Source organism: Vigna radiata, unplaced genomic scaffold, assembly GCF_000741045.1.
Source record: "Vigna radiata var. radiata cultivar VC1973A unplaced genomic scaffold, Vradiata_ver6 scaffold_161, whole genome shotgun sequence".
Taxonomy (NCBI): domain Eukaryota; kingdom Viridiplantae; phylum Streptophyta; class Magnoliopsida; order Fabales; family Fabaceae; genus Vigna; species Vigna radiata.
The window spans coordinates 141,997-162,628 of record NW_014542362.1 but is presented as its reverse complement, the minus strand read 5'-3'; the positions used below and the strand labels follow the sequence as shown (position 1 = coordinate 162,628).

The window sequence follows — 20,632 nt, the reverse complement described above, 5'->3', positions numbered from 1 at the left end:
CGTTATCAGCACACACCCAATTCAGATCTCACTTCTCAGTCACCTTTATCTCTCTTGATATACCCCTTAATCTTCCTAACAGATGAACAAAAGGTATCCCTCAAACAATACAACCATAAATTATTTTACAACTACACCTTCTATCTAACTGTCATTCACTTGGCCTCTATATAAGCACTCTCCCGCTTTCTTCCTTCCACACATCAAAACATTCTTTGCCTGCCATTACAACTTCAGCAGCAAAGCAATCACATCCTTCAATTTCCAACATGAAGATAAAGCAAACTCTCTTATTCTCAATCCTTCTAATTGCCCCCTTTTTCTCAATAACTGTTTTAGCTCAGTCACCAGCTGCAGCCCCTAAATCTCCAGCAAAACCTGTTCCAGCTGCACAGGCTCCGGCACCCGCAAAGCCATTAGTCCCAGCATTGCCCCAGTCGCCCTCTTCAGGTGCGGACTCTTCTGGTACCCAAGACATCGTGAAGATCCTGAGAAAGGCCAAGTCATTCAACACACTAATCCGGTTGCTGAAAACCACCCAAATCATCAACCAAGTGAACGCACAGCTTGTCACCTCAAAGAACGGAGGCTTAACCATCCTTGCACCGGATGATGGTGCCTTCTCAGAACTCAAAGCAGGGTACTTCAATTCCCTGGGAGACAGACAACAAAAAGCATTGATACAGTATCATGTCCTCCCCGTTTATGTGTCAAGCTCAAACTTTGACGCTCTGAGCAACCCTGTGCTGACACTGGCCAGTGACAGTCCCACAGGGTATCAGCTGAACGTGACAGCATATGGTAATAGTGTGAACATTTCAACTGGGGAGGTGAATGCCACTCTCACAGGCATTGTGTACACAGATAAGACTCTTGCAATCTATCATGTGGACAAGGTGCTCATTCCTTTGGACTTCTCTAGGCCTAAGACTATAGCTCCATCACCAGCTGTGGCCAAGGCACCTAAAGCTGATAAGGACAACTCTTCAGCAGAAGATGATGACCAAGCTCAAGCAACCAAGGACATCTCTGGAGCCATCATTCATGGTACAACCATGGTGTCCCTTGGGGTTGCTCTGCTCGCAGCAACTGCTACAATCTCGTTTTAATGTCAATATTTCCTTCATTGTTTTGTAAGGATAAAAGGAAAATCTGGAATAAAAAAAAAAAAAAATATATATATATATATATATATATATATATATATATATATATATATATATATATAAAATGATATTTTACATATACAAATTTTATATTCATTTGAAGCTAATTTTTTATTTATTTTTCATTTTAAAAATATTCAAGAATTTATTTTTTTTATATCTATGTTATGATTATATTATCTTTATAAATGTGAATCACTTTGTTATATATATATATATATATATATATTAAGTGTAAATAATTTTATTTTACATAATTATGAGTGTTTTCAAATGCTTTTTTTTTAAAATATTTAAAAAAGAATAAATAAATAAATAAATGTAAAATAAGTTTATAAAAACTAATTTTTTAATTATTTGAAATAATTTATCGCAAATATTATTTTGAACATATACAATAATTGATTTTAGTTATGAAAGGCTATTTTATTTTATTTACTTCCTTTTCTTTTTAAATATGGAAAGATAAATTTGTTTAAACAAGTTCAAATTTGTCTTTGATTGATTTTGCATGATTATTTTTTTAATATATTCACTTTACGGTTTTAGCTTCTTTTATGTATTTTAATTTGTTTAAAATTTTATTTTTTAATTCTAATATGTAGAATTATATATGTTTTAAAATATCATTTAAATTGTTTCTATCATTTAACACATCTAAACTTAAATGTCATTTTAAAATATTAATTAATAAGACTAAAATGTTAACGATTATAACTAAATTTATTTGTTGTTAGAGATGGAGAACCAAATGGCACAAGCACTCCCTTTAATTAAGTGGATATTCATTAATGGATCTGTACAATTTTTTTTATATATCCACAAGATTAAGTAAATAATTGCTAAAATACAAAACAGAAGAAGAAGAAATAAATCCAAATATAATAAATAATTTATAAACAAAATCTCAAGTTAATAAAAGTATTTATTTTTTTCTTAAGAATTTTATATTGACATACCAAGATAATGTTAACCATTTCGAAACCTCCTCAAAATCAATTCAATAATGTATAGTGTACTAATTTATATATGTAAATTAATGAATGAAATCTTCTAATATTTACTCAAGGAATACTGTCACCATTCAGATTATTATTATCATATTCATAATAATTTTACGACCCGTAAGTATTTATATTACGATTATAAGAGATTTGTTTCTCATTATCATAATTTGTGTTAGGATAACAACTTTTAAATTATAATCAATAACTAGGGTTATACTCAACTATACTATAATACTGTTATATTATAAAGAACTAACTATTTTTACTATAACATAAATATACTATTTTATGGTTCAATTTTTAAAAACCAACTTAATAAATTTTCGGTTCAGTTAACTTGTATTGATAAAAATGGTCTACTTTGTTACAAAAGTGTAAAACGTTGAGTTAATTTATCTTTAAATTTAATTTGTTATATATTAATTCAAATAAATTAAATTTAGATATTTGATTATTAACATTCTCTTTTTACGCATTCGGTATTAGATGAAGTTCATATAAATTGTACTAAATATATTAATTTTATTTTTCATTCTATTCATATACTTTTTAAACTAGTAGGGTCGCATTAGCTTTATAAAGAAATATTTATGGAAGAAAAAAAAAACTTTATTTTTTCTATAAACTACATGTCATTTATACCTTAAAAATTAATGAGATGAAATTTTACAAACAAATTTATACATAAACTAATTAATTTATATACTCAGGTGGTTTGTTTTTCTTTCTAATAAGAGTATTTTTCCTCTAAAAAAAGTAAAAAAAAAATGGTATAGTAGTTAAAATTAGTGCAGTTTACAATTCAGTTAATAGTTTAGTTCAGTTTATATGGTAGTTTAGTACAATTTACAATTCAGTTAGTAGTTCTGTTAAGTTTATATTGTAGTTTAGTACAATTTACAATTTAGTTAGTAATTCAGTTCAGTTTATATCGTAGTTTAGTACAATTTAGTACGGTACAGTTCAGTTTCATTAAACAAAAAACATCTGAACTATTTTATAGTTCAGTTCAGTTTAAACAAATTAGTTTTTAGTTTAATACAATTTTTAACAGTGCAGTACAGTTCTATTTACCCACCCCTATCAATAACTCTATCAAATAACCATTATATATCACAATAAAGAAAAAAATTACTTTGCTTTAAATACAAAGTTGTCTGCATAATAATTAGATAATATTGAACATAGAGGTAATCTCAACCGTAATTTTGGAGATAAAAATTAATTAGTTTTTATAATAATTAAATTATAAATTATTATATAAATTAAACATTATTTATATATAAAGTAGTTTTTGTTTTTAGTATATGAAATGGAGTGTTCGCTTTTAACATTTTTTTTTCATTTTTTCAACTCTTTTTCTTGTTGATTATGCTCTACAATGGATGGAATGTATCTATTAAAAATAATCTAAAGCTTAAGTTAGTATAATATTTGAATGGTTAAGCAATTAATGTTATAATAAATGTGTCACAAAAATTCTAATAACCATATATTCGTTTTCTATTTATAGGTTTATGTATGGGTTTCTTATTAGGTCCTATCTAATGACGATCCGATTATGTTAAATCTAACCACTAGCCTATTTAGTTTAGTTGGATGATTCAATATGATGGTCAGTAATTGATTTCATACTAATATGGACAATCAATTTAATGTGACTTGATCTATTTATACGTGTCGGTACAAGTTTAGTGTGACTTGATTTATCTGTACAGGTACACATAGAATACATTTTTAATTATTAATAAAAAAATATGATTAATTTATAAATTAAAGTCTAAATTAATCTTATGGATGGTAACGGGTTGGGCCGGACACGGATAATGTCTATTACAACCCGACCCGCATGTTAAAAACTGTACCCGTACCCGCCCTGTTACCGCATAAAAAAAATCCGCGAATTTTTTTCTATCTGCGGATACCCGTTGGATACGGGTTTTCCAGTAGTTTGTGCATTATTATCCAAGCCTAATTTCTGGCCCAAAACTTTATCCTCCTTTTCAAAACTCAGAAACCCTAATTCTTCACTTTGACCTCATGGTGGTGGTTGTAATTTGTCATCCTCATCCTCCAAAACACTATCAATAGTAACAACCAAACACCCAGAACTCCCTTTCAACAAAATCTTACTCTATGAAAAAAAAACTTGTTGAGACCATTTTCTCCAAGCTTAGATCTACACTAAAACACTTTGACCTGGAATTTGAACCCAGAAGACGTGCCATATCCCTCTGCCTCTTGTCGTTGTGTCGTATCTCACTCTTGTCGTTGTGTCGTATCTCACTCTTGTCGTTGTGTCGTATCTCACTCTCGTCGTCGTGTCGTCTCCTCACGTCGTCGTGTCGTCTCCTCACGTCGTCGTGTCATCTCCTCACGTCGTTGACCACTCCGTCAGCCACCTCTACCGACTCGCCGCAAACTTAGTCGTCATTGTCGCGTGCGCGTCGCTCGAGCTCCAGGCCGCGCTCGAAGGCTCCAACTCGAAGCTCATGCCCGTGTTCGTCTCCTCCTTCAATCATGACAGTTGTTGTCCTCCGTCCACCTAGCGCAACGTCTTCCTCCTCCTTGTTAGCGACGACCATGACCTTCGAAGGGTGAATGTTGACGATGAAGTCGTTCACATACTTCTCTCCCTATGTGACTGCAATGCTAATAATGGAAGGAGAATGTATGAAAAAAATTTATGAGATTTAGGGTTTCCTAACGATAGAGAACGAAGAAGCTAAGTATTTGAAAGTTAGAACCTAGAAGGTAAAATTGGAATTTTATTCTTTTAAATGGGTAACAGGTACCTATAGGTATGGAAAGTGTAATACCCGAATCCGACCCGTTAACAAACAGATATTAAAATACCTACTATTCGCGAGTATCTTCTACCTACAGATTTTATTCGCGGATGTCCCCGAGTACGGGTTTTTTTTGTCAACCCTAATTAATCTACCATGTGAACCAGCCATTTTTCCTTGTGAATACCAGCCATTTTTCCTGTGAATACCGGCCATTTTTCCTTGTTATATTTAGTTAAAAGCAAAATAATATGTTTTTTATCAACTCATGTGTACTTAAATCTCAGAAACCAGTGTTCTGTTGATGAATTTTTAAGAAGGAAGAACGTATACAAACCTAATGCAAAGTTCATGTTAATGAACCTGGCTTCGATCTGGTTTTTGTCTCGCTGACTGCAACGATAAATTGACTTGAGTTATGTTTAATTGTTCCGACATTTGTCAGATATTCCAACCTGGCTTTTTGATGATTAATTGAAACAAATATAGAAAAAAGAGGCTTTAACAGTTACTACTGCTAGCTTGCTTAATTGTGATTGATTTAATTTCACATCTGCTTACCCGAATGATAATAGAGGATGCTTCCTTTTTCTGCACTAGTTTGCATCTTCTATATCATCCACAACCAACTGAGATCTCACTTCTCATTCAATTTTCCCTGCATTTCAAGCAAAAGCCAATGTCATAAGCAGCTAAATCCATTCTCAATCAACTTTATCTGCCTTGATATTCCACCTTATTATTCATAGCAGATGGTGAACAGATATCCCCACAAAAACAACCATAAGTTATTTTACAACTCAACATTGTACCTAATTTTCATTCACTTTCCATCTATATAATCACCCTCCCCCGTTCTACCTTCCACAAATCAAACCATTCTTTGCAATAGCAACATCCAATTCATTTGCAATTTAGCACCAAAAAAATCACAGCCTTCAATTTCCAACATGAAGATAAAACAAACTCTCTTATTCTCAATCCTTCTAATTGCCCCAATTTTCTCAATCACCACATTAGCTCAGTCACCAGCTGCAGCTCCTAAGGCTCCTGCAAAACCTGCTCCCGCTGCACCGGCTCCGGCACCAGCAAAGCCATTAGTTCCAGCATTACCCCAGTCACCCTCTGCGGGTGATACTTCTGGCAGCCAAGACATCGTGAAGATCCTAAGGAAGGCCAAGTCATTCAACACACTAATCCGGTTGCTGAAAACCACCCAAATCATCAACCAAGTGAACGCACAGCTTGTGACCTCAAAGAACGGAGGCTTAACCATCCTTGCACCAGATGATGGTGCCTTCTCAGAACTCAAAGCAGGGTACTTCAATTCTCTGGGAGACAGACAACAAAAAGCATTGATACAGTACCATGTCCTCCCCGTTTACGTGTCAAGCTCAAACTTTGACGCTCTGAGCAACCCTGTGCTGACACTGGCCAGTGACAGCCCCACAGGGTATCAGCTGAACGTAACAGCATATGGTAATAGTGTGAACATTTCAACTGGGGTGGTGAATGCCACTCTCACAGGCATTGTGTACGCAGATAAGACTCTTGCAATCTATCATGTGGACAAGGTTCTCATTCCGCTGGACTTCTCTAAGCCTAAGTCTATAGCTCCAGCTCCAGCTGTGGCCAAGGCACCTAAAGCTGATAAGGAAAACTCTTCAGCAGAAGATGATGACCAAGCTCAAGCAACCAAGGACAGCTCTGGAGCCACCAGTTTTGTAAGCACTCGTGGAACAACCTTGGTGTCCTTTGGGATTGGTCTGCTTGCAGCAGCAGCTACAATGTCATGTTGAAGAACATCAATTTCTCCAAGTTTCTAATATGTTTTCAAGACAAACAGGCAACTTCTGTGGACTTGTGTTTATGTTGTATTGACTTGTTTATTGCTTAGGAGAAGCGTTGTTTGCGAGTTATGGAAACTCTTGTTCTGTTTTTGTTTTGTGATCATGCGAAAAATATTTGTAATTCGTTTTATTATCAAAGAAGAAAGGAATATCTGTTTGTTTTCTATTCGGTTATGTGCACCGCTGGGAAATCTTCTTCCTCTCTGTCGTCAATGAGTAGCACAACAAATTTTTTATTATTATAAAAATAAATAATTTGTAAGTACATTAGAATAATGATAGGAGGAAACATTTTTACATTCATATTTGATATATATTATAAATATAAAATAATTATGAAGAAATAAATTTTCATATTTTTTAAGAAAAAATAAAAAATAAAAAAAGATAGTGTTAAATAAATATAAAAATTTTATATATATCAGTGTTATTTTTCAAAATTCTGTTTAATAAATTTTGACAAACAGAAAAAGTGTTATACAATGACCTTTTTACATTGTATATCCACAGAAATTAATTACTTGTGATACTAGATTTCTAGTCATAAATATGAGAAAAGTAATATATAAATACTTCAGATGTCATATTTTAAAACGTGGGCTTCCCAGTATTTTGTGAGGAGAAAATATCTCTGATTGAATTTAATTTAAGTTGTCTTATAGTTGATTTGAGATCAGAAATTATGGTCATTGTAGTGAAAAAAGAGAGTATTTTTTTCATTATCTATGAAAGATTTGTGGACCTGTAAAAACTGAAGTTAAAAGTAGTTTCATAAAATTATTGTCGTGGGCACCAAAACATACCAAGCATTTCAAAATGTTTTTATCAATCAATAGTATTGGAACAATTAAGAATTAGAATATTTTTTAAGCATAACTTGTCTTTTATATTTAAAATTTGTTACTTTTTTACTTTCTTCTTTACTTATCTATTAGTTGAATGGAAAATTATATTTTAACATCATTTTTTGACACTTCACACGTGTCAACATGTGATTGGACGAAATTAAAAAAATTGAGGCAGGAGTATATTTGGAAGAGAAAAACCAAAGTTTATTTTTTTAATTTGAAATCGTCCAACCACATTTTGACACGTGTGGAGTGTCAAAATGATGTCAAAAAATGGTGTTAAAATATCATTTTCCTTAATTGAAGGTGCCCTTATACAAATCCTCAACAAATTCATTTCACTACAAGTGTTTAGATTAAAAATTTTGAGATATTAATTATATTTACATCATTACTCTATCCTTAATGAATAAACACTTAACTTTGTTATAAAAAGGACAAAAAAAAAAAAAAACTTAAAAAGTGGTGGATGTAACACATGGAGGAGGGTAGACAGTCCAGCATATTTTATGAGGTGTGTGATAGAATAGGAGGTGCATGGTTAAGTGTTGATGACTCCACCCTCACCTGAATCTCCCTGAGACAACGCCACTTTAGATTGCTACCATATTAGGTTTTGATGGAACCATGCATCCAATGATGGATGTGATTATCACACTCTGATGCACCACCTTTCCCTCATTTCTTCTCTATATCTTTCCAGCTAAACATTCAACCAAACAATCATTCATCATTCCACCATTATCACACTCTGATGCACCACCTTTCCTCCTCCAAAATAAAAACCCAACCTCTTCTCCCATTCTGTCTCACACCCCAATAACTCTAAAAAACAAAACTCTATAATGAGGATCATGCAAGAATCTCAATCTTTCATTATGCCCACCACAATTCTACTTCTAGCACTATTTTACACCACTTCAGCCCAACTCTCACCAATTCAACCCCCTTCAACACCATCACCACCGTTACCCCAGCCCTCGCCGCCGGCAACAGCACCGGCACCGGGATTCAACACTGTCCCTCTTGTCCCGGTGACCCCAACTGGGGCCCCTACACCCACCATCACCCCCAAAGGCCCCACCATTGACATAGTCCAAATCCTAAGAAAAGCCAAAAGGTTCTCCGTTCTCACTCGCCTCTTGAAAACCACCCAACTCATCAACCAACTCAACTCACAGCTCGTAACTTCAAGCTCGGGAGGGTTAACCCTCTTTGCACCGGAAGACAGTGCCTTCTCCAAACTCAAACCAGGCTTCCTCAACTCTCTTACCGACAGACAGAAGGTGGAGCTTTTGCAGTTCCACACTCTCTCTTCCTTCATTGCCATCTCAAACTTCGATACTCTTACCAACCCGGTTCAAACTCAAGCCGGTGACGACCCCCAGAGGCTGCAACTCAACGTCACCACTTTTGGAGGTAGCCAGGTCAGCATGGCCACCGGCGCCGTCAACGCCTCCGTCACCGGAACCGTTTACTCCGACAACAAGTTGGCGATATACCAGGTGGACAAGGTGCTTCTCCCTCTCGATCTCGTGCTACCCAGCAAGGCGCCAGCTCCAGCGCCGTCCTTGGCGAAAAAAGGGTTGCCGAAGGCTGATAAAGGAAATTCCACAGCGGCGGATGATAGTAGCACCGCCAGCGATGATGGCAGCGACGGGAAGGCTTTGCCCGCGGGTGTTTCCGCTGGTTGTTCGATGAAATGGGTGAATAAGGTTGTTGTTGTTGGAGTGGTGGGTTTGGTGAGTGGAGTTATGATCTGAGGTAAGTGTGGATGGAATGAAACGAGGGATTCGAACTTTTTGTTGTGCATTTGTGAGTGATATGTATGCTTTGGTGCTTGGGGTTCTGGTTTATGGGTATAGTGTAGGGTGAAAATGTATGCATGCATGCATGCCATGATGGGTTTTCTTACTTCTTTTGTTTTAGTAAGTTGTTTCTTACTTCTGGTAATTGATCCATTCCTGGCTTTGCATAATGAGATGATTTCGAGGGATGTGAAGACAAATTGTGTTATTGTTACACTAGTGGAGCAAAGGAAAATCGGTTATTTTTGCGGTTGTAATAGTAACCGCGGTCAAAATCTCCTTTTTTTTTTAAAAAAAAAATAATTTGTTCAACTATAGGTTGCGGTTCGAACCGCGGTAAAAAGCTGGGAATAGACTGCAGTTCATGCTACAACCGCGGCCAAAACTCTTTTTGAAAAAAATAAATAAATAAAAAACGTAACTTTCTACCACGGTTGTGGTCACAACCGCAACATATTCTCCTGGAGTTTTTTTTAATAGCAGGTCTGTTTTTGTGATGTACAGATTCAATTTCAACAGATCAAACATGTTCAAAATGTATTTTAATATCACATAATGTACAAAGTCTAATAACTTTAAATCAACATATTCAAATGTATTTTAAATCTAATAACTATGAACTATTATATAATATAACTAAATATTTTGCAGCAGCTTTCCATATGAATGAAAGTGGCTTCTCAGGAATTGTTGTAGTAGTCTTGAATTTCTGCACAAGACAATTGATATTAATCAATGTATATGAATTCCAAATGTTGGAGAAATTCTAAATTTGTTAAATTTAAATATTACCGTTTCCCAGCCTCTTGTGATATGAGAACGAATAATGTTGGTCATCCAATAAATTACATAGTATCCGCACTCATATGACCCCTTCTGTTTGTTACACTACAATATATCATCATAGTTGTAAATAGTTAGTGAAAATCATTAAAAAAAACAACTATAAGAAAGTATGGCTTTAGCATATGTCAAACCTTGAGAGAAATCCATGCAAGCTTTCTACTTTTAGCAATTGATCTCATATATATATATATATATATATATATATATATATATATATATATATATATATATATATATATATATATATATATATATAAGGTTTTAGAATTTATTTAACAAAAAAAGTCCAAACATTAAGGTTCTTACCAATCAACTGCTTGTTTGAGATGTGTGGGAGGAGACTTGTGCAATGAGCAGAACCACAAGGCATAACTCTCCTGTATAGAAATAACAAGAAGTTGTCAATGGCGCCTGAAATTCATAATAACTTAATTATTATATATGGAACTTTATTATGTTAACAAAGTTCACTTACCCAAATATATAAGGCATAAAATATATTTTTTTGCCACTTGCAAATCTTCTTGTGAGATGTGTTGTGATCTGATCAAAATCATTTGTTTCGTGAATGACTTGGGGATCAATGAACCCATAGTCATCATTGTACCCCAAGTTGTTACTGATCCCAAACATATATCTGAAATCAAAAATTAACTTTGATATAAGTATACTTGATATATAAATCAATTTTATATAAATAATTCCTCATAGACTTTTAAGTTGGGGGAGATGGAGGATGCGATAGAGATGTCGAAAGACGTGAAGAGAAGGAAAGGGGTGCGGCTTTAGATCTTAAGCACTACACAACATTTATTAAGGGATATTGCCTGCCTTCAGGGTGATCTCGTTAGTGGTTTTAGGGTATTTAAGGAAACGAGGGGTTTTGTACGCAAATTTGTCTTTCTTATTACCGAAATGGGTAAATTTGCGAAAAAATATGAAAATAGACAAGTCGCTCCCTGCACGACTTCGCATTGTTCATTTGATCAATATTGAAGTCGTGCACTCCAAAAACGATTTTATGACCTTGTAATTGATTACGAAGACTTGTAATCGATTATAACGTGTTGAACGACTTTCTATAAGCAAAAATACTCTGTAGGTTCATTGGGTTATTTAGAAATGTCCATGCTTACGAGGCATTAAAGTTTTTGGATTGTTTAGAGAGTCAAGCCGTGAAACCAAACTCTATTAAACATAAGTTAATAATTGAAAATTTGTCTTTAGTGGGAAAAGTTTTAGAGGTAGAAGCGTATTTTAGCAATCTAGAATATAAGAGTATTGAAATTTATTGAATTGTTGATTTTATTTAAGACATTTTAGTCTATTTTAGTCTTGTATCAAAATTAATAGTGGAAAAAATGGAGACTTTTTTTCTACTATATTATAATTATTCATTTAGTATATATGTATATATTTATAAAATTTCATTTAAATTTTTTATATATAATTTTTTCTTATAGATTTAGATCATATAAACTATAATAGATTGTAAATGATACATTAAAAATTATGTTAAAAAGTAAAATGTGTTTCAAAATTAAAAAGTAAAATATGTTTCAACTATGTGTGTAATTAAACTCAAATTTTAATGTTAGGTTTTTTATGAGAAAATAAGGGTAATTATTATACAACTTCTGCAATCCTTCTACCTTTCTCACTCTCTCCATGATAACCATTCTAGCCATGGTAGATAGATCACAATATTTTCTTCATTTTATTCTTAATCGAATTCACAGTGCAATGCCATAAGATGTTCAATGATTCAAATCACAGAGATTCCTATTTCATGCTATATAATGTCATATAACAAATAGTAATAATAGTAATAAGGTTCAATGTCTCAATATATGTTCCTATTTTCGTCCAGAATTTCAAATAGGTCATTTTCTTTTTTGGCGTCTCAATTGAGTCCTTATTTTTATTAATTTGATGCAAATAAATCATTTCCGTCAATTTCATCAAACGACGCTAATCAGTGTGTGACGTGACCTGGTGACATTGCATTTTTAATACACGTGTCAAAAAAAACGTGTGTGAATAGGATTTTTTAAAATTTAGAATTAAAGAATTAAGTAAATATATTATAATTTTTGCTGAGATGAAATAAAGAAAGGGCAAAGGTGGAAAATTGTATTGTTCTTTTTGTTGAAACATCCATTGTCTCTGCAATTGGGAAAGCAAAATCAAATTGGGGGAATTTTGTGATTTAGGTGCTACTATGCTACCCAAAGACATGAGAAAAACTGCACCAAAACACAACGAAAACTCATTTTAATCGGTTCAAATGGAAGATAATCCATCAAAGACTAATTTAATCGGAGTAAAAGTAAGTTTAAACAATTCAAAAGAGATAAAACGCACCTGGAAATGCAATGTCGCGAAGAGAAAAGGCGAAGAGGAAGACGATGAAGTGTGTGTAACCGTGGGTTCGCGATTTTTTATTTAAAAGGAATCAAGACGTCGGTGCCCCCAGTGCTCGACGTCTATTCTCAACTAGACGTCAGGGACCCCACTAATATGACGTCCATTCGATTTAAAAATTAATACTCGTGGTGTATATAGACGTCAGATGTAAGGGGAGCTGACGTTCAAATCAACTTTTCACCTACCCTGTCAGGCCATTTAGACGTCGGATCTGAGGGGGATGAACGTCTAATATTTAGACGTCTAATATTTCGGCCGCCCATTTTGGTGTCTAATTATACGAATTGACGTGTTTTAAGTTGGTTATGCACTTGTAACCGACGTCTAGACGTCGGACCCTATTAACCGACGTCTACAAGAACAACTTATTGACGAAAATGCCATCGATCAATGTTTTACATTAGATATTATGTGATTCGATGTCTAAGGAATGACGCTAAAGACTATTTCTGCATTAGTGAATGTAGTAGCACATATTAGTGTTTTATATTGAATTTGTTTCATATCTTTTTTTTTAAAAAAAAAAATGGAATAGATTTGGACTAAATAAAATTTTTATATGAGTATTATGTTGATAATTTTATTAAAATTTATTTTTTTATTAAATTTTTCTAATTTAAAGTTAAAGTTGATATAAAATTATAATAAAAATTTTAAAAGTGAGACTAACACCACCGTTAGTTTAAAATTTTAAAAAGTTAAAACCATTATAAAATACATACATACATACATACATATATATATATATATATATATATATATATATATATATATATCTTTTTCTTCATGTAAAATAATTATTTTTAAATTTTCTTTTCTTTATTTTTTATTACAATTATAATTACATTGATTTCTTTTAATATATTATTATTATAAAATATATTAATTTTAATTAAAATATTTATTAAAAAAATTTAATAAAAATATCATTCTAATATTTATATAGAAATTAAATTTAATCTTTAATTTATTCCATTTTAATAAAATGAAACTGCCACTAGTGTCAAACGGGGATTCTAACGCAGGTAATACGCTTCGGTTTCTAAAAAAACGAAGTATAAAAAAATGCAGTGACATTTTTGTAATTTCAAACCGTCTATTACCTCGGTTGCTTCATAATCGAGACATAAAAACCTGCAAAATCTCATTTTGAAATTACACTTTAGACATCGGTTAAGAAGACAACCGAGTCAGTATCCCTTAATATTTTCACTTTACCCTAGTGCATTATTATTCTTCTTCTCACGCAAGAGTGTCTTCATCTCCCATCTCCCTTGTGCCTTCTTCTTGCGCCGTCTACTCCGAGTGTGACCATGCCCCCGACCACTCCACTGGCGACATCATCTGCTTTGAGTGCGGCCACGTCCTCGAGTCCCACTCCATCGACGAGACCTTTGAGGGGCATACCTTTGTCAACGAATTTAAAAATGAAGACATTTTGGGTCCATATGTTATGAAAAGAGTGTTTCTCCCTGCAACTCACCTCCTTCTTCCTGCACCTCCAAATTTACTCATTTATCCTTCGTTTAATAAATTCAAAGCATAATTAATGATTATTTAATTATATTCCAACCTCCTTGCACCCCACACTCCCTTCCCATCAGCCTTCACTTTTATAGCATTTCTTTCCCATTCAGTTTTACTGTTTATACATTGCTATTTTTGTTTCTGATCCGTGCTGTGGTGGTGCTTGCTGGTGCTGGTGATACTTGGTGGTGGTGATCTCAACATTGGAGGAGAGGAAGAAGAAGAGACAACTCCTAAAAGTTGCAAACTGTGTTTCACTTCAACCGCAATGCGAAATGTGGACAACAACGAAGATGCACCCCCAAAATAAACCAACCATACTTCGAAATGCGGTTAAGGGGTGTCGCATTTCGAAATGCGGTTAAGGGGTGTTGCATTTCGAAATGCGGTTAAGGGGTGCCACATTTCGAAATGCGGTTAATGGTGAGTGTTCAGATTTGTGCCCTTAACCTGCAGAAGAACTTATTTCAGTTTTGTCCTACATCACTGGCTAGTTTAATACTTTTCAATTTTTCCCTTCCAATGTTTTACCTCACAAATCACTTTTGCAAGAGTCATGCATCCTTGCACAATTTATCCAAAGGATTGCATACTGGTTTTTTCCAGATTTCAACAGTTGAGGAGTTATCTACAAAAATTGATTTCAATCATTTTACGAATCACATGTCCCATTATTATTAACTTTCAGAGATGGGGAATTTCTAAAGCATTAGAAAACATTCTGAAATGGAAGTTGTTATTGGAGAATATGGATTGATACCTAGTCACAACTTTATTTGTGTAATGGAACCACTAAATGCATATATTAAAACAGACTTATATCCTATTACATAACACTGTATTCTTTCATAAAATATAAAAAAAAAAACCGTTCTACTACCCCAGTTCACCAGTAACCGAGGTCAAAAAGTCTGGCGAAAAAAAAGACTAAAAAAGGAACATCCTCTACTGCCTCGGTTGCATTTGAATTGAGGCAAAAGCATACACTTTTTTGCCTTGGTTTAGAACCAAAGTAAAACATGGTAGACTTTTTACCTCACCTGTATATACTTCTGTTGCGGAACCATTACGAATAGACAAAAATAATCACTGTCGTTTTCCTTTACCAAATTGAATATAAAACACTGACATTTATCACTACATAACTGAGACATAATTTAAACCGTTCAATACTCATTTAAAAGATATTAGAAAAAAATCACAAAATCGAATAAAATTATTGAAAACTAGAACCAAATTAAAAAATAAAACTAAATTGAACAAATTTAAGAAAAATAAAGATTAAATTACAATTTAAACCTAAATTCTAGACCTAAATATTATTTTGTCCACCAAACGGTGCCACTCAACTTTAATACCTATTCAAAGCTTTATGGTATTTGAATATTTATATTTATATTATACATGACTACTTATACATATATATATATATATATATATATATATATATATATATATATATATATATATATATATATATATATATATATATATATATATATATATATATATATATATATATATATATCCACATAAAATAAGCACCTTCCTTTTTTTCCGTTTGGAGGGAAGGGGAGTAAACAATTCACTTATAGCAATAGTACATAAATTTAAGTTTTGTATCTTTGGGCAACTATTTAGTAAGAAAAGTAATATATAAATTAATTCTAGGACAAATTTAAGAAAATTAATCTCTTTATCTTAATTTTCTATTTCCTCTCAATCTAATAACTTTGATAAATAAATAAATAAATATTCATTTAGTGGTTGGATTAGGAAAGAAAGAAAATTATTTTGTTTTAAATTTGAACACTTTTCATATACCCATTATTTTAGAGTAAAAAATTGGTGTGGTTCAAAAGTCATCTTCATCTTCGAGGCACCCAAGAGGCCATGCATGTGCAAGTGCAAGCTTTAAACAACTCCCTCCTTCTTAACGCCAAATAATAAAAGCACATTTAATGGTTTCCGTCCTCCTGAAATTTTATTTTTGTTCTTATATCTTTAAATCAATTAATTAGTAATCTAATTTTTAAAAAAATGATTTCGATCAGGGATCACCAATATATATGTGACATTAAAAAGGAATTCCGACAATATTCATTTTATTTATTCATAAATTGAGAGTTATTTTTTTATTTTGTCTAAAAGTCTAACGTTTTGGAAGCCCCTACGAAAATTCAGTGCCTTGCGTTTCTGAAAGGGTGTCCATAGATTAATTTTGAGGAACAATAAATGTTATATTGTTGACGGGCCATACTAAATTACCACCTAAAATTTTTTGTTTTGTTTATGATTTTAAATTCCGTGGTCGGTTCTTGTAATTATTTCTCACACAACTTGCTCGTAAATTAGTGACTTTGTTGAAAAGGGTAGCCACTTTTTATTTTTTTATCACCCGAAATTAAGTTATTCCACACGACACGATTTAAACTTCTTATGAGCATCGTTAAATTTCTAAAAAATTAGGATGAAAATAAACCAAAGTTGAAGTGGGTGTTTTATTCTGCTTTGCTTCATTCATCTTTCATGACTATACCTGTGTAAATATGTAATTTCAATTTTCATAAAATTTTTATTATTAGAAATTCGGCTGTCTAATTCTGCAAAGTAAATAATTTTTGTAATTATTTAATTCAACGTAGAAAATGTTAATCAAAATTAAAAATTACAAAAAATAACATTTTAAATTGGTTGTTGAAGAACATCCCAGACTTTGCAAGTACATCACTCCATTAGAGACATTCCAACAAATGGATTTGGAGCAATTAATATAAAAGGACTTTTATCAGTGTCTTTATTTTATTTTATTTTTTCGATTTTGTAACGTGATCGTTTATAAAGTTGCTTGATCATTCAAGTTAAGTAATCAATAAAATAAATTATACATTGTCGTTTAAGAAAAAAAAATATAATTGAATAAAAAGAATATTTTAAATATTAATATTAAATTAGTGATAATCTTCTATGAGGTTGTTGAACAAAGTATACTACTGAATGACGTAACAGGAAATTGTTTATGCAAGCTTCAATCTTTCATGGTGTTAAATATTGACTGTAGATTAATTTTAAAAACTGCTGATAATTTTCATACAGTGGTAAAAAAACTAGAAAACCAAACCGAACTAACTCTTCATCCTGTATCTTTCTGCTGTGATCATCATCTTCCTTTCTCAAATAGTTACAGTTAAAACAATTTGAGAAAAATAAAAATAAATAAAAGAGTACATAATCAATCATCCGTCAAACTAAGGAAATCATTTTCTGGACGGCTTCATTGAATTTTCCTGGAGAGAGAGAAAGTGTGGGAAAATAAAAAATAAATAATTTATTTATTACCCAAAGCAAAAGTCTTTGGAAATTCAGTCCCTCTGTTCCCATCTTTTTCCGCTTGCGTACGCGGATTCGGCCGAAATTATTAGCATAATCGACTCCTAATTCATCTCTTTCTTAACTTGTTTTCATTCCTACTTTAAACCTTCAAATTTCTTCACTCAACCACCGCGAAACTGTTTCATAGCATGCCACCACCGTTTCCAAACCCAGAAAATACTTTCCCGGTAAAAATTTCACCCTTCCAAATTTCTTCCCTTTCCTTGCGGAACCCATTCCTTTCCTGAAACCAGCATCAGGGTCGCCGCGAGTTTAGATAAAGAAGCACCTCCGATGGCTTCGGCGGCTATATTTTCGTCGCTTCGACGGCGCCGGTCGCCATCGCTGGAGGCGTTTCTTGTGCCAGTTGACCTCTCTGAGGTGGGGCTGCTGGAGACACTTTTCTCCGTCTCCGGAGACGTCGTATCCTGCTTCTCCGACAATCGGTTCCCCTTCCAGCGCCGGAACTCGCGTGCCCTCGTAGGAAAAGTAGAGATTTTCCGGTCAATGTTAGAGTGCTTGAGAGACTCCGCTGACGGTGGCGTTCTAACCCCCACGGCGGTGCTGTGCTTAAAGGAGCTTTATTTGCTACTGTATCGCTCTAAGATTCTTCTTGATTACTGTGCCCGATCGAGCAAGCTGTGGCTCTTGCTTCAGAACCATTGTGTGTCTGGTCACTTCCATGACTTGTGTCAAGAATTTTCGACCCTTTTGGATGTTTTTCCCGTTGGAGAGATTGGACTCAGTGATGACGTTAGGGAACAGGTTGAGTTGTTGCAGAGACAGTCCAAAAGGGCTAAGTTGTTCGTAGATAAGAAAGATGACGCCCTTAGGATAAGGTTCTTTTGGTTTCTGAATGAATTTGAAAGTGGGAGGGTTCCTGATTCTAAGGACTTGAGGTGTTTCTTTGTTGATAAGTTGCATATGCTCGATGCTAAGAGTTGTAGGGTGGAGGTTGAGGCCTTGGAGGAGCAGATTGTGAACCACGAGGGTGATGTTGAGCCAACAGTTCCTGTGCTTAATGGGATGGTGGCTATCACAAGGTATTGTAGGTTTTTGTTATTTGGGTTTGAGGAAGAATTGGAAGTTGAAAGTCAGAAGAGAGCGAGGAAGAGGTTGATTACCCAGGAAATTGCGGAAACGTTTTTTACGGTTCCTAAGGACTTTTGCTGTCCGATAACCTTGGACTTGATGTGTGATCCTGTAATAATTTCTACTGGTCAAACTTATGATAGGAGGTCTATATGGAGGTGGATGGAGGAGGGGCATTGCACTTGTCCCAAAACTGGGGTACTGCTTTCTCATAACAGGCTTGTTCCTAATCGTGCTCTTAGGAATTTGATTATGCAATGGTGCAGCGCACATGGAGTACCCTATGATCCACCTGAGGGGGTTGATCCATCAGTTGAGATGTTTGCAACAGCTTGTCCCTCCAAAGCTTCCCTTGTAGCTAACCGAGAGACGGCCATGCTTCTCATTCAGCAGCTTGCTGATGGGTCGCAAGTTGCAAAGACTGTGGCTGCCAGGGAGATAAGATTGCTGGCCAAAAATGGAAAGGAAAACCGTGCCTTCATTGCGCAAGCTGGGGCAATTCCTCATCTTAGGAAGTTGCTTTCCTCGCCTAATGCTGTTGCACAGGAGAATTCTGTGACTGCACTGCTCAATCTGTCCATTTTTGAAAGAAATAAGAGTATGATCGTGGAGGAAGGGTGTTTGGGGTCAATTGTTGAGGTGTTGCAATTCGGGCACACGACTGAGGCAAGGGAGAATGCTGCTGCAACATTGTTCAGCCTATCTGCTGTCCACGAGTATAAGAAACAAATTGCGGATAATGTGGGAGCTGTTGAAGCATTGGCATGGTTGTTGCAAGAGGGAACTCAAAGGGGGAAGAAGGATGCTGTCACAGCATTATTTAATCTCTCCACCCATACTGAGAATTGTTTGAGAATGATAGAGGCAGGGGCAGTGAAAGCTATGGTCTTGGCTTTGGGGAATGAAGGAGTTTCCGAGGAAGCAGCTGGTGCCTTGGCCTTGATTGTTCGGCAGCCTATTGGCGCCATGGCAGTTGTGAGGGAGGAAGCAGCAGTAGGTGGATTGATAGGAATTATGCGTTGTGGAACGCCAAGAGGTAAAGAGAATGCAGTTGCAGCTTTGCTGGAGCTGTGCAGGAGTGGTGGTGCAGCGGCAACTGAGAGGGTGGTTAGGGCGCCTGCCTTGGCTGGCTTGCTTCAAACCTTGCTTTTCACAGGGACAAAGAGGGCAAGAAGAAAGGCAGCTTCACTTGCTAGAGTGTTTCAGAGATGTGAAAATGCATCTCTGCATTATGGTGGATTGGGTGTGGGTTATGCATTTGCTAGCGATTCAGCTTCAACCAGGAATACTACAAGCTTTGTGAGTGATGTTTCACTTCCAATGTCCATTTCTGTTCCTGTTTTATGATAGTGGTAATACTCATTTCCCATGTTTCTTGCGTTCATTTTTTCTTTTTGTAACTCTATTCATTCTTTCGTTGACATTTAATGTCAACAAGTATAGAAATACCAGATGTATTCAGAGAAGGATGTGTTGTTGAGCAGTTAGCTTCAACCCATGTGTAATCTGTTTTTGCAAGAACGAATACAAAATGCTCGAAAATGGAATTATTAGACCATTTCAGGCGTCCTATTTATTTTTGTGCGTCCCTCTTGTTGGCCATCACTACAGATAAACATCAAGAATGCCAATTTACATGAATTTTAAGTGTAATGCTACTACTTTTGTATGTATGATTGAAGTTCACATCTGCATTTATACGTACGAAGTAAACTTGTTTTGTTACATTTACATGGAGTCAACACGTGTATTAATGTGCACAATTTGTTCCTTGTGTTAAACAGCATTTTTCTATTCTTTCTATTTTGTATTTGGTTCTCTACTTTTGCTCTGTTACAGGGATTTGTCAGATGTATCTTTGGTAAAGCGTGGTGGAATAAATTCTCTTTGTTGTTAAGTT

General features: G+C 34.4%; 4 protein-coding genes across 4 annotated transcripts; all 4 read left to right on the top strand.

The window, feature by feature from the left end:
• The first annotated feature begins 54 nt into the window (after positions 1–54).
• On the top strand, positions 55–1,152 carry LOC106779796 (fasciclin-like arabinogalactan protein 12). Its single transcript, XM_014667991.2, has one exon. The coding sequence runs from the start codon at positions 270–272 to the stop codon at positions 1,107–1,109; it is 840 nt and encodes a 279-aa protein (XP_014523477.1). The 5' UTR covers positions 55–269; the 3' UTR covers positions 1,110–1,152.
• A 4,668-nt stretch (positions 1,153–5,820) lies between these two features.
• LOC106779791 (fasciclin-like arabinogalactan protein 12) lies at positions 5,821–6,981 on the top strand. The gene has a single exon (XM_014667985.2). It carries the CDS (start codon positions 5,913–5,915, stop codon positions 6,759–6,761), a length of 849 nt encoding a protein of 282 aa, XP_014523471.1. The 5' UTR covers positions 5,821–5,912; the 3' UTR covers positions 6,762–6,981.
• Positions 6,982–8,383: 1,402 nt separating this feature from the next.
• LOC106779787 (fasciclin-like arabinogalactan protein 11) lies at positions 8,384–9,734 on the top strand. Its single transcript, XM_014667981.2, has one exon. It carries the CDS (start codon positions 8,506–8,508, stop codon positions 9,421–9,423), a length of 918 nt encoding a protein of 305 aa, XP_014523467.1. The 5' UTR covers positions 8,384–8,505; the 3' UTR covers positions 9,424–9,734.
• Positions 9,735–17,542: 7,808 nt separating this feature from the next.
• Positions 17,543–20,632, top strand: LOC106779826 (U-box domain-containing protein 17). The gene has a single exon (XM_014668033.2). It carries the CDS (start codon positions 17,935–17,937, stop codon positions 20,077–20,079), a length of 2,145 nt encoding a protein of 714 aa, XP_014523519.1. The 5' UTR covers positions 17,543–17,934; the 3' UTR covers positions 20,080–20,632.